The sequence below is a fragment of the Prinia subflava genome, chromosome 9 (genome assembly GCF_021018805.1).
Source record: "Prinia subflava isolate CZ2003 ecotype Zambia chromosome 9, Cam_Psub_1.2, whole genome shotgun sequence".
NCBI classification, from domain to species: Eukaryota; Metazoa; Chordata; class Aves; order Passeriformes; family Cisticolidae; genus Prinia; species Prinia subflava.
In genome coordinates this window covers 17,809,496-17,824,069 of record NC_086255.1, presented here as the reverse complement: position 1 = coordinate 17,824,069, position 14,574 = coordinate 17,809,496, and the positions used below count along the sequence as shown (strand labels likewise).

Genomic DNA, 14,574 nt, shown 5'->3' with positions numbered 1-14,574 from the left:
AAATTTTTGAGCAGCTTTTTCTGTTACTCTCTTATAACAGCCCCACAGGTTCATTTGATGCTGTCTAAATAGGGAAATAATGAGAAAAGTTAGAAGTGATCCATTTACTGATTTGAAGTTTTAACGTTGTCTGTAGACCAGCAAGTGAGGAAACTATAGCCTGGAATGCTATTGTCTTGTATAGGATTGTAAACACCACCATAAAATGAATTCACTCACAGCCTGAGGACAGATCTTTCCCCCCAAAACTTCTTCACTCTGTACACAGCCCACTTACTGCCATGGTTTGTTCTCTGCCTGCAACAGAGCTCCCGGTGTCTTACAGCAGATTGCTTTGCCATTTCCCGTTCATTATGGAGTCTTCAGGAGGTCACTGGAAGAGCATTACAGTGTCCTGTAGGACCAACTTGTTGCTGATTAATAGACTGCTCAGACTTTGCTTCATGGGGTCTTGTCCTGGCTCACTAGCTTGCAAACAAGGAATCACAACACAGGAAGAATGATCCCTTGTTGCAACCACTACAGGATTATAGACCAACCTAGTGACATTTTAAACGAACCAGAGTCCTAATTTTAGTCTCTGTAGCTTCAAAGGGCCGTAAAGCTTCTTACAAACCTAACCTTAATTAGAAGAGACAGACAAATCTTCTTAATCTAAGCCATCACCATTTCTCTTAATAATAAATTACTGTGATAGCATTTCACTTAACCCTGTGGTACTGGGACTAAGCAATCAATTCACGTCCCCAGAGCCAGAATCTGGGTGACTTCTCCATACAGGTAATCCTTCAGACTGCACTTAGTGCTGTTTTATTTGAGACTGTGCTGGGGGAAGGAGCACTGCATCCTCTGTTTTAGAGACAAGTGCTTATACCAAGTGATCTCAGTGCTGATATTTCTAACTATCTTAAGCTACTCAGTAAGCAACTATCCAAAGTGCAGGTGTTACAGCTTTATAGAACCAAAGTGAAATCAGCAGTTATACCAGAGATACTCAGGTTTTGTAGTGAATGTTTTTTTATAAGTAAAAGTAATGTCTTGGATCAATACTAAGTATGAATTAAATGAATTATGCTTTCAATTATGTGCAAACTTCTTGAAAAAATATTAGATTGTATGGCCATGGAAATCATCATTTCTTTAAAAAAATTATTGCTTTAAATCAGTGTGGAGTTAAGCAATATGCTATTTTACAAGCCAATTGGCAACTGGTTTTTAGACACACTCAGAATGCCCTGTATCTTTACACTGTATTTTTGACTTCTGGTTTTCAAGACCAACATGATGGTCTTTTTTCCACAAGCACTGATGCAGTTAGATTTTAACAAAAATCTAACTGCATCAGTACTTGTGGAAAAAATTACAGCCAGGCTATACTATGTGTATTATAAGAGAGTAAAAGTAATGGAGATATACTGTTACCATTGTAGCACTGGCCATATTCATTGTCCCTCAGTTTAGTAAAATCTGTGATCCAGAACCAAACAATTCTGGCCTTCAAACAGCCTACAACTCCTAAAACAAGGAAGACTAATGAGGAGGCAGGAAGGAAAAACTGACAGCAACTTTGCAAAAAGGGAATTTTTTCAGTAACACTGCATATCAGGAAATTATGCTGGTTGAGCCTGCAGGGGAAAATTAGAGCAGCAGAATGTAATCACCCACTTTGGAGTCTGGCCAGGATATAGAGGTTAATGTTTTTGTGACTGGAAAAAGTAGCAAAGAGCTTCCAGTGCCAATTTGTGTTGTGAGGTCAAAGGCTGATTTTGCTGATGTCTATGGAAGAAGATAGTACCATCCAAATTAGCCTAAAATATCCCACCTGTTATAATCTTCACAACACATTTATTCATTATGTGGGCTCTCTCAAGTCAACAGATTTTTCCCTATTCTTCTTGCATAGATATGAAAGGTTGCATTGGGATGAGGCTAAGCCATTATTTTGCCAGCAACATCCACCTATTTAATCACATTTTTTTTCTAAAAATACAATTTTGATACATTTTGTTTTATCATATGTGCAAGTTTTCGCCCATTGAAAGCTGGAGTCAATGAAAGAAATTAAATTTATCATGAAAGTAAATTTACATCTGAATTTGACACTTAGCAACAATTGTGCATTAGTAATTTCATATGCCAAGGTCACTTTATTGTATTTGGCAGTCGTATTTAGTAAAATGTAAAGGAGCAACGTGGCTTTGGTCAATCTTCATCGTTACTTTTGATATTTTGCTTACCGTGTAAAGAAAGCAAAAGAGCTAAGAACTATTACTTTTGTAGGAAAACTGACCTTCCCTTATCAAACACAGTCAGGTGCATTAAATATCCTCAAGAGGAATTGGTCAGCTGGATTTCCAACTACATGACAGCCCTTTTCATTCCCACTTATCAGAGGGAATTTACTGGGGAGTTGATTCAGCTGTACAATAAGTTTTATGGCATGAAAGTCAATCCATTATCTGGATGGTGGTGAAAAAAGATGAAAGGAGATCATAGGACACACCAGTGAAGAAGATGATGAAGAAGGAGAAGTCACATTTAGTCTTTGAGTAAAATATGGAGTCAAATTTGTTTCTGGTCTACTTGTAAAGGCATAAAGCAAGAACAGATTTGTCCCATCTGGACATCCTGAAGAACAACTGGAAATGAGAACTTTGGCAAAATAGTTTGCGTATAAACACAACAACAGCAATTAAAACAACAACAAAGGAATAATCTTGGTAGGAATCAAGCATTCTGTGAACTGGAAAGGCTTCTGTCAAATCAGAAAGGCCTTTCAATTTTTACTGGAAGCTGTTCATGCAGAGGTCTCGTCTTTTTGTGCGACTGAACTTCCAGTTCTGCTTCATTGGTCTGTGTGTATATATTGCAAAATATCTATCTGGAAAGTTAACCAACTCTTAATTTGCTGGAAGATGTAAACAAATCTTAATTTTGTAAACAATTATTTCTGGAAAGGCCTATTTATGGTTTGAACATATATGCCCATAACAGCCCCTCTGTTAGAGGTGACTAATTTATTTTGACGAGAGAGAGCCACTTAAGTAGGTGCTCTGAAAGACCTGAGAGATTGCTGACTTTGGCCACTAACCTCATTAAAAGAGTGTAGATGTGTACTTAAAGAAAAGTGAGAGGGACTTGGAGTGTGACTTCTTCCATTTGCACCATGAAAAGTTCTCTGCTTATAACAGTCTGTGGAAGCTGGCAAAACCCCCACTACACTTGAACGTGTGTGCAGTTGGTTAATATTGATTTTGCTTAATTTACCTGCAGTGCCTGAGTATCCATCAGTCATTTTCAAGGGCAGCTTTAGAGACATGGAATTGCTTCCTGTAGTGTGTCATTAAAGGACACACTGATAAACCTACACACAAGTCTATAAAGAGATGGTCTTTAGGCATCTTTCTCTAGACACAGCATTTTCCTTAGCCTTCCATCCCTTTTATCTGTTGTCCTCCAATTTCTTAGCTATGTTAGCAGTCCATTTTAGGACTCAGGTGCTACCTGCTAGTCTAAAAGCACCTTCTGTAAACAAATGACCAAACCAAAGGGAGCTCAGTCCTCAGGATAACCAAAGGCAGAACTTGTATTAGTGGCAGCAAGATGCAGTGGGGGAAAAGAAAACTTTCTGAAAGAAGGGAATTAGCCACAGGACCTCAGGTCGGCAAGACTTCAAGGAATCTGCTTTAAAGACCAGGAAATATGGGAGCTTGAAGTGACACTTTGCTAGGATGTTGGAGGGTTAATAGACTGATTTTAAGTACTGAAAATGGGTCCATAGAGACAGATTAAGAAGACAGACTTACTAATTCTGAAAGATCTTTTAAAATGAAATGTTATAAGGAAAATGTGTTTTTAGTTGGCATCCTTTTACTTGACCTGAGTGCTGGACAGTGGGTTAATTACATATCAAGTAATGTAATTTCTGACCATACTCAGATGAAGAGCTCCACCAAGATGAAATCAGATTGGCTACCCTATCTCTTGTTTTTTCTCTATGATTCTCCTCATCAAAGATTAATAACTGACAGTGACACATTGTTTTGAAGTGCCTTATATTTAAGAGCAGGGATAAATTTATATCTTTACATCTTTACGACACAAAGGTTCAGAAACTTCATCAAAAGGGGCTGAAAATTCATGGAGGAATAGATGTAAATTAAAACACAATATCTCACTAAAGAAGAAAAAACATTGTTTAATATCAAATATTCCAAACACAGAAAGAAAAGTTCTTGCAGCTTATCTCAAGACTGGCTGCATAATAAATCAAATTTGGAATAAAAATTTAGGGGAACTAAAAATAGGAAAAAAAGGGATTGATCTATATTTTTGAAATAATCTGTGTTAATTTCAAAGTAAATTTACAGAATTTGTTAACAACTCGTCTTGAATCTTTTCTGTAGTCACCAATAGAGAAGGAATGATGCATCAATCTCACTGCCTCTGACTCCTCTGAGTCATGGTGGGAGCAACAACATTTGGCATGAATGTGCATTCAGTAGGAGACATCTCCAGGAAAAAACTTAACTGATTTTCTTTGTGCCCTTAAAAATCACATAGTTATAAAAATGAATGAAGAGACAAATTTTAAATTTAAAATTATCCTAGTGTGCATACAGATTAAATGTTTGATATAGATAATAATTTCTGAATTAAAATGGGAAGATATGACTTGCTTTTTATAAAGGCACTAGATTATTCCATAGCACATATGTATTAATCTGATTCTGGGTTTCCACAGACAGTTTGGGATCAGTGAAATAATTTTGCCGCACTCCAGTGTCTGCACTGAAATATTCTTAAGTGAACAGTTCTCACATGAAGATCACAATTCTTTGTTGCTCAAAGCTTTGTGTTTTGCTTCTTAAAAAAACTCCAAACACCAAAAAAATCAACCCAAATCCTGTAAATTTGAATACTGTATTGAGATTTTGAGAGATATTGGTCTCCAAAATGTTTAGGACTAGGCAGTTGGAAGATCCTGATGAATCAACGAAAGCTGTGACAAGACGGTAAGGGACAACTCTAAATCTTTTTTTGTTTTTCATCTAATTCTTAACAACCACAAAACTGTAACAAGAAAGAGGAAAGAAGATGATCACATCAGCCTGTAACAGTGAGCTTTGAATAGGATCTGATAACATCTATTGTGTTGATGATTGTTCTGATTTAATACTTAAGATTGTATTCTGTTCTTGAAGAACAGCATTTTTCCATAAGAAAAATCAAAGTTACAAAAATATAGTATAGAAATAATTTACTAAGAAATGACAACCAAATGTATTTATTGTACAGGTAGTATTCATCTAGAGCTCGTAAAATTGAAAACCCAAGTAAATTCTTAAATTATATTTAAATATAGTTCAAATTGAATTAAGATAATTCAGTTGGTTGCTGCTATCACCAAATTGTTACTGATAATCTTAGGGGAAACACAGCAAAAAAATGTACTGAAAATAAATATAATATCTTAAGTATCTCAATCATAAATGTATGCATATTTTAGAGAAATTAAAAGGGACAGAAGGTGCCCACCTTGTGTACTTTAGACTTTCTTAAATGCCTACATTAAAGTCTGAGCCTCTTCTGTATATGTTGGACCAAATCTAGTAACCCTTTTATATATTTAAAGGGTTCTGGATAGATGCTATCATTCATAATATTATGTTTTTTATCTGAATACATAAGCATAGTAATTGGATAAAAAACCCTGAATGTTTTCTAATTCTTTTACTTAAGAACAACCTACTGCTTCTCCATCAAATAAAAACAAATTTTAACTATGTTAAAATTTTGAAGACTGAAAGGAGCACATTTTTTTAAAATTTTAGTTTGAAATTAATTCACATCATAACCTCATTTATTCACATATAGTCCACATACAAATTTTATACTCTGAGTCACTGTAAACTTGTTGTTATAATTTTGGAGAGAGTACCCTATATTCCTTATGACAGAGAGATGAATCTCATTAAATATGAAATTTAACTTTCTGAAATATGGGCTGGAAATGTGTGGGTTTATAATTGGAATAAACACTTAAAAGGTTGTTAAAAACTTCTGTTCGAATAAAGTACAGGCAGAGCCAAATCTGCAAACAATGACAAGTCAATAAGGGAGTTGCCTTGTTGCTAAAGCATGACCTTGCCTTAGGAAGATTGTGTCCCAGAAATTATAGCTGAAATGAAACTATCTTAGTTATATGGCATTTTTTCACTCTCTATTGTAAATTATTTTATTTCCTTTCTAGAAACATGTACTTAAATCAATAGGAGAATTAACCAGACTGTTGCAATTTATTCAGCACTGAAGGGGGATAAAATTTCACTGCTACAGAGAGATGAATTTCTTTTCTAGGAAATCATAAATTTCACATGAGGTGGGCCAGTCTCTAAACAGTCTAATCTTTGAAGGAGAGAGCTGAAATCTAGTTCCTGAATAGTGTAGTTTTGTGCCTCTCTGTCGGGAATTTCATGAGCTGGGTGGTAAGGGTGCTAAAAGTTTGACTTTATTACAAGGCCTATGGACATTGTTCCTTAAAGGCACAAAATGTTACTGATACCAAAAGAAAATTTAGAAAAACTCAGCATCCTACAAATTCAGACTTACAGGGTCAAATTCCTATTTCCTCTGTACTTCAAAAGGAACCTACCAGTGAATTTCAGAGGAAAATATTACACTGTCTGCAGTCAGTTGGCAAGTAGGTATTCTTTCAATAAAAGTACCTAAAAACATCTCCCTGGATAACTGCAATCAAAAGAAAGTGGTGCTATGTTCATTCTTGGTAAGTTTATATGCCCTTTCTCCTCTGCCCTGGCTGATGCCAAATGCCAAGAATCTCATAGAATATCTGTGTATGATAGACAGCTGCTGCCTCTAAAGGAGCTAGTGCTACTTTTTTTTGCTTTTTCTCATGTACCCTTCATAAAAGCTTGTTCTGCATGAGAGTAGACCAGACTGGTGACCCAGAACTAAATCTAATACATCTAATACGTTATCTACATTATTCTAGAACTTCAAAGATTGAAGCTTCAAAGCCATGCTCTCTGCTGCTGCAGCGCCAGAAATAGTAGGACAGTGGAACTCAAGCACCACAGTAATGTTTCTCTTTTTATTTATTGATTTATGTCCTTTTTAAGGCCTTATGTAATTCTCTGAAATGAGGCAGCCTTGTGCCAGACATAGGAACAGGGAATGAAGGGTCAAGTGATACGGTGATGCTGAGGTTAATAGGTAGCACCACAACACATGTAAAAGAACTTGAGCAGGCTGTACATCAGCTTCTTCAGGTCCCAAAGAAGAATGTAGTCCTAAATGAAAGATGAAGAGCTAAGATTTTGGCTTAAATTGTCCAGTCTTCCCAAAGTCTTTCCATAGCCTTTCACAGCTAATCCTATTGTAGTCAATGTTGCTGTGGTTTGCTTATTGTTAAACCTGTTCTTGAGTTCTGACAGTGCCACAGTTACACCTTTGCTTGCAGAAGAGAGATATTCAAAGCTTCTGATTTTGATTCTGATGCTGGCTGGTTCTGTTACTTGAGAAAGACTCAGTCTCTTATTTTACCACATCATTGAGGATGATGCGGTTTCCCACCATTAATAAAACACTTCTGATGTAAATAGTTAATTATCAGTATTTGTATTCCTCTGGAATCTACATCTATAAATTTCTAGATCAGTAATGATTATGAAGCCTGTGCCAAAACTTCCATAAAATGAAGCTGCTTTTATTTTAGAAAATGCAAACTGTAATGTAGGGACTTGCTAAAAACAAGGAGAGCAGTAGAGAAGAAATTAGGAAAGCAGTTTCTCAATTGAGAGTCTTGAGTCACAGGTTGTAATCACTGGAAGTCTTTCTGCTGTTTGGAGTTCAGTGCTCTTTCCAAAATAATAGTACTGAGTACAGATCCATGAAAAAACAATGTACTTAAACATGTTTTCCAGAATCATATCAACCGTGTTATGCAAACAAAAACTTATCCCTGCCATAAGAGCAGAAACACTTTAGTGCCTTCTACCTATTTGCCTTCAGTAGACAACTAGACTATGCTGAGGTGCCCTGTTTTTTAACAGAGCAATTCTGTTGTAGGTGAATGTTTCTAACTCCCAAAGAAGGCAGGAGAAACTGAGCATTAACATTCTGGATGACAATCCAGCTAGCTCTGCATTATTATTTCTCATACAAACAAGAAGCCTTCTAATCAGAATTAGCTAATGATTTAAGAGAAATGAAATGAGGTTTAATGTAAAAAACCCAAACAACAAGGTAAATATTAGATACTGCTGTACAAAGCCAAGATGATGAGTGATTTAATACTTATTTAATTGATAATGAGATTAAGAGAAATACGTAAGAACCTACCTGTACAAGTTGGACAGATGCTGCATCCAGAATAGTCTGTAATCTTCTATATTTTTGCCCAATAATGATTGTTTAGACCATAGTAGTTGTAAATATAACATTAAACATATTCATCTCTTGATTGGACTTCTGTTTCTTGTTTTTTCTCTCTTTCTCTTTCTTGCCTTCTGTCTTCTCTCTTTCTTTCCCCCTTTCTTGCTTTCTCTCTACTGCTTTGTTTGTGTCTTGTAACTAAGCACTGTGTGGTCTGGCAAGTGGCTTAGCAAGTAAACAGTGAGTTTCCTTCTCTTGCTTGCAAGGCAAACCTAGCAGCTCCTGGTTTGAAGTTGAGGGCAACGTCAGGTCTGCTAAGGCTCTTTACACTCCTTTTTTTTTTTTCTTTTTTTTTTTTCTTTTTTTTTTTTTTTCCTTTTTTTTCTGGTTGTTCACTTGCCAGGTAATGAGAGTCAGCTTTTAGGAAGTGGCTCAGTATAAATCTCTGGGTCCGTCGACTTACAGGGACTCAATTGGATTACCTGACGCACACGGGAGCATTAGACCTAAACCCCGCAGGCTGATGTCACTTTCAGCCCCCGGCCAGCCCCGGCAGCGACAGCACAACCAGAGCACAGCCTGAGGGTCCGAGGGGTGAGCGGGTCTTGTATGAGCAGCAAAATCCTTCAGACTCAATAAACAATGCAGATAAGATTTTGATGGGTCTACCTGGCGGGAAAATAAACTCACCCAAAACTGAGGGAAGGAAATTTAATCATTTTGTAACATTGTCTAGTCTGATTTTTTTTTTAAATTACAGTAGAGTGAAGATATGCTCACAGCAGGGCAGAGGGAGCTCTTGAGATGCTGCAGGGCAACTGTGAGCTGGGTGTAAGAAAGTGAAGGAAATAAAACCTTAGTAAAACAGAAGAGAGTTCTATTGGACTTATTCACTAAGCTCTTCACATTAGGTATTCCTCCATTTTTCCCAGCTCTATTTCTCTTCAATTTTTTAAATTTTTTTTTAGGTTTTTTTTTTTTTTTAAGTTGGTTTTTGGGGTTTTTTTGTTTGTTTGTTTTGTTTTGTTTTGTTTTTTTAGTTTTTGTATAAGTCCACAGATCTTCATTTGTTTAATCATTCTCCCTATATTTTGTCCCTGAACAATGGGATTTGCAAATGCAATTTTTTTCTACAATCCTTATGGCAGTACCTGACAGATGACTGTATTGTAGATCTCTCTACTCATGTCAAAATGAAAATCTTGGATTTCTTTCATTGTCTAACTTTATGCAACTACTCATTTAAGTTCATCATAAAAAAAAAAAAAAAAACAACAACAAAAAAGAACAAACCAGCCTCATATTTCCTTTTTTCTTTCTCAATCACTCTGAGTATTGCCACTGTTGTCCCTAGCCCACACTCTGGATTTCACATTCAGTTTGGTCAACCCTTCAAGTGTATGAGTTTTGACATATGCTTTTGAGGAAAATACACAAGCTATGGTCTTCTTTATTTATCCTTAAAGAAAATTTATTCAGGTTTTCATCATCTCAATGGCTGTAAATCCCTCTCTTTTGACGCTTGGAAGTGCAATATTGCCTTATCCAAAATGTCACTGAAAACATATATTTTGCTGAATTCTCCCACTGGGTACATTACCCATCCTTTCATATCCTTCTCTGATCCCTTGAGTTTGTAGGAGCAAAATAAAACCATTTTTTATAAATTCTGGCTTGGTCCACAAGTCATAAATCTGATCTGACAGGCAGTGTGACAGGACTAGAACTAAACAGAAAGGTCTCACGTCAGAGATGTCCCAAGCAGAACATGCTGGAGTTGGCAAACCAACATTTATTGATAAACCTTACCAACTGTGCAAAAGAAACTATTTGTTGCCTTCTCCTGTGATCATTAGACTGATACTGCTCTTCATTTTTTGAATTTGTGGAGGCAGATACCAACAGATCAGCCAAGAGGCTATTAATGATAAAAATAAAATCTGAGCATTGATGCAGCTCAGAAAGCCTTTTGCTTATTGTTCAATACAGTCACACTAGCAGGACAAAAGCAACACAGAAGTCTGTGACTGCTCCTTCCTCAGGTAATGAGTGGGGAGGAGATGGAAAGCTATTTTTAGTGGTGCATTTGTAGCTACCAGATTTGATTTAAGTAGGTGTGTGTATAAGGCTGTTTGTGGAGTTAACAGGGTGTGTGTGGCTTGTTGAATCATTTTGCTAGAAATAATGTGTTAAGTGAACATGCTCCCATTAAATCAGGTAGAAATGCTGATTTGATTAACTAATAAAAGTTCATAAAGACTTTATGTTCTATTGCTTTAAGAAAAGACTCAATGATTCTTGTCATGAAAACATGCACTTGCAAACTTGTGGTAGTTCTGTTGGCATAAGCAGCAGTTCCAGATCTGTCAGATCAAATTCTCACCCATGGTTCCTTCTTTATTCTAAATAGTCATTGAAAGCAGCCGTTTTAGAAACTCACTCACAACCTACTGAATTGAACCAAAGCAGTATTTCAGACTCAAACTCAAATATACAGTATGAGAGCTTCAGTTTAATTCCTTCTGTTCATCTGTTGAATCCTCACTGTGTACAGGTGACATGTATGTAATTGCAGCAAAGTTTATGTAACTAGATCACTATGAAAGAAGGTTAACAAGATGAAAGACTATTTATCCCAGTGAGGGAACTGCTGGATGGAGGCTTAGGATCTCCCTTATGTTCCTCCCAGCTTTCTGAGAACCGGCAATGGCCAGAATCCAATTATTCTCTGACATTAATGCCTTTTTATCCCACAGAAGCTGAAGTGTGGGAAGCTCTTAAAGTTTACATAAAGGTGAAGAACTATTTACTTCTCAGATGATGGTGGTACAGGCAGGCTGTCAAAATGACATCTACAGCTCAGGTCTGTGGTTTCTGTTTAACAGAGAAGACTTCTAGTGCTTCTGTTAAGTTTTAACTAGTTTTAATTTGGAGTCCCATGGAGTGGATCATAGACTGCTTGAGCTTTCAGAAAAATCAGAGAATCCCCCTTTTTGTTTTGGATCTTCTCACGTCATACAACAGGATCTAACCACTTCTGATAGTGTACTTCCATGCATCATCTCTATGTCTACTAGATGTGCAAATTAAAGTTTAATTTCCATCATGGTTTCTAAGCAGATTGGAATTTGTCCAGTCATCTATATTTAGCTTAGCAAAGTAATACAGGGAGGTGAGTCTGTGCTCTTGTTCTGGTCTTTGCTGTCAGGGGTGTTTCACAGCAGTATCTTCAGGGGAATCACATCAGATTTATGTAACCTTCAGCTCAGTTTAAAAAAAAAAAAAAAAAAAAAAAAAAAAAAAAAAAAAAAAAAAGGGTATCTGAACACCCTGATTCCCTTTAAGAAATAATTCCTAAGGTAATTTTTAAAATATTACTAAACTGGGAGTGGAAGTGTATTGGAGTTTGTTTCTAAGTTTGTGTTTGAAGAGTGCAGAAAGGCAGCATAACTCTTATTGGCACTCACACCAGTTTTCTTTAAGAAAAATAGCTGGCAAAGTCTGGTTTAAACCTCTGGGAGTTTCTAAATCTTTAGAAAGTTCTATGAATGGATGAGACCCAATTAAAATACCACTTTTAGTTCAGTATGTTTAATTTGCTTTTGCTTCTTACACTGCTTTTGAGATATGATGTGAAGTAAGAAAACATTGTTGAACAAGTAGCTCCTGTTTGTGACACCTGATTGCAGCTCTGCTGATCCCAAAAATAATTCAATGGGAGGCCAGTATCCTATGATACATCCTCCAATGCATCCATCTAGGATACAGGACAAGAGGATGTGGAGTGGTTACTATTTAATGTCAAATGCTCTCAAACTGTAATTGCAACCACTTTCTAAATTGCAAAAGTAAGTTCAGGCCATTATTTGAGGAAAGAAAAACTGAAGCTTTAAAGGTTTCTGAGATATGGGCTGAAATTCCATTTATATTCTCAGTGCATAGGTTTATGAAAAATAGCCATTTTACCCAGCAAGGACATGGACACTGGTTGTAAGGGAAAAAAAATCTTTTCTTTCTTTTGGAATAGACATTTTCTATGTGTTATGCTCTTTGTCACCCCAGTGAAACCTGTGTACATTAACTTGTGTATATCAGATCAACACTTTACTTATAGAGTGAAAATAATTTTTCTTTACAATAGCTGAAGTGATCAAAATATATCTTCATTTCATAGTCCTAGAATGAGTGAGCATAAGTCGTCACAGGGTACTATTCCATAAGGCAGAGATGTGTGCAGGCACCAAACTAGCACAAAGAGGTACAGTTTCATCTACAGGGGATTATTTGCTATTGAAGTTATCTCCTTATTCTGCCTAATGGGGTTCACTGAGTGCTAAGTAAGGTTTTGTGCAGTATAGACTTAACACCACTATTAAGTGCCTTCAAAATGCTTTGGTAAAATCATAAGATTTACCAAGTCAAAAGAGATTAAATTGTCTGTATTCCTCCTCTACCATTTAGCTCACTATCACTTGTTTTTCAAAACTACTTTCTGAAGTTATCAGGTTTTGTATTGGAATCATATGCAGTGCTAGATTCAGCTAGCATTTAAACGGGATGTAAGGTAACTGGTGTTGGCCAGCTTCATTTTCCAGCTCTTGTCAGAGATATTGTATGACATATTATCTAACCTAGAATAGGTGTTTACATTTAGGAGCTGAAATTTAAAAACTTTGACAAGAATTGGTGCACTCCTGGGAAATATTTTTTTTTAACCAGAAGGGCAAGGTCAGGGATGAAGAACACTGAATGCTGGTTGGAGAGACCTTTACTGAGAGTTTGCCTTAAGTATCCCCTGTGTTCAGTGCCAGAGTCATGAGTGGTGTGTTCTGTGTAAGGTCACTAAATATTTGGTCAACTTTGGATGGTCTCATGTAGCAGAAACCATGAAGAGAGGATGGTATAGGAGCTTTTCCAATTATGATCACTTTGTCATAAAAAGGAAGAAGCAGCCGACATAAAATTCCCTATGGTCTTGTTTTGAAAATGCCCTTTATTTTTAGAAAATAAAATTATTTTTAGAATAATTTTTAGAAAGCCAAATACTAAGTCTTTATTGATAAGGGTGCAAAAAGGGAATGCCAGTATGTAATTTAGAAAGGTAATGCCAAAACCCAAGAACTTTTCTTGAATTGCCTATGAAAAATTATTATTGAATAGCAGTATAAATAAAGAACACCCTATGCTGTGTTAATATCAGTGTGTAGAAATATGAGGTATGTGACCCCATAAACACTGCTTTCTAACAGTTAACCTACACATCCCTCCACAAACAATTTCCAGTTGGCTGAATATGTCTAATGATTGCACATACTTTGCTGCCTATTTACTCAGTGTGACAATTAATATAAATTGGCTGTACATGGAATTATGGCAGTTGACGAAGAACCTTTCAGGAACAACAACGAGGGGGTTAATAGCATTAATGATATTTGAGAGAACAAAGTTTCTTGCGTAGATGTGCGGAAATGTCTGAGCTTCAGTGTCGGCGGGAGCACGGCCCCACCTCCCCGTCTGTAACCTGTCGCATGGTGCCCCGCGGTGGCTGCTTGCCTCCTCTGACATTTGCTCAAGCCAGCAAGAGCTCCATTCAGTTGGGTTACTACTAAGCAAAAATATTTGCTCCAGTTCATCATTATTTGCCAATAGTCAGAATTCAAATGTATAAATGCATTTTTCAACTGAGGTCTGTTTCTAGTCCCATTTATAGAGGGAATACAACAAATACAATACAACCCTCTAGGTGGTTACTTGGAGTTGATTTCATAGGGCTTTGCAAGATGCAATTAATTTTAAAATCTAGCTGTTACAATGTTTCTTTCATTAGCTATTTTTTGTTATTAAAAGGAAACATTCTAACATCATCTGTATTCATCATCAATTAGTATGTGTGATTTTTTGGTACACCTTTCTAGGCTGTAATATGTCTATTAATTTGGCGTTTGCTAGCAAATTTCCATTTCACTTTCTTATGTGAAATCCAGCTTCTTTGCCACAACCAATGGTGAAAAAAAATGTTTCAGAAAGATATTATTACCAAAAATGCTTTATTTATTTCTATTTGTATTACTTCCAGGATTTTGTAAAAACTGTCATAGTTGGCATTGTCTTTCTACATATATCTGTCTTCCTCAGCAAACAATATTCATCAATCTGTTTGCACAGGAGGATATGGAT

The 14,574-nt window shown here is 36.3% G+C and overlaps 1 protein-coding gene across 6 annotated transcripts in view; it reads right to left on the bottom strand.

Annotated features, from left to right (window-relative positions):
- The window catches only part of FRMPD2 (FERM and PDZ domain containing 2), a 66,474-nt gene extending 57,082 nt beyond the window's left edge, over nucleotides 1-9,392 (bottom strand). For 4 of the 6 annotated variants that reach the window (XM_063405707.1, XM_063405712.1, XM_063405713.1 and 1 more), the window contains exons 1-2: nucleotides 8,365-9,392; nucleotides 278-373 (exon numbers count right to left, since the gene is read on the bottom strand). In XM_063405707.1, the coding sequence (XP_063261777.1) occupies nucleotides 278-341 (64 nt within the window). In that variant the 5' untranslated portion in view covers nucleotides 342-373; nucleotides 8,365-9,392. The remainder of the gene's footprint in view (nucleotides 1-277; nucleotides 374-8,364) is intronic. The other 2 variants (XM_063405708.1, XM_063405709.1) reach the window with 1 other exon arrangement.
- Nucleotides 9,393-14,574: the final 5,182 nt, after the last annotated feature.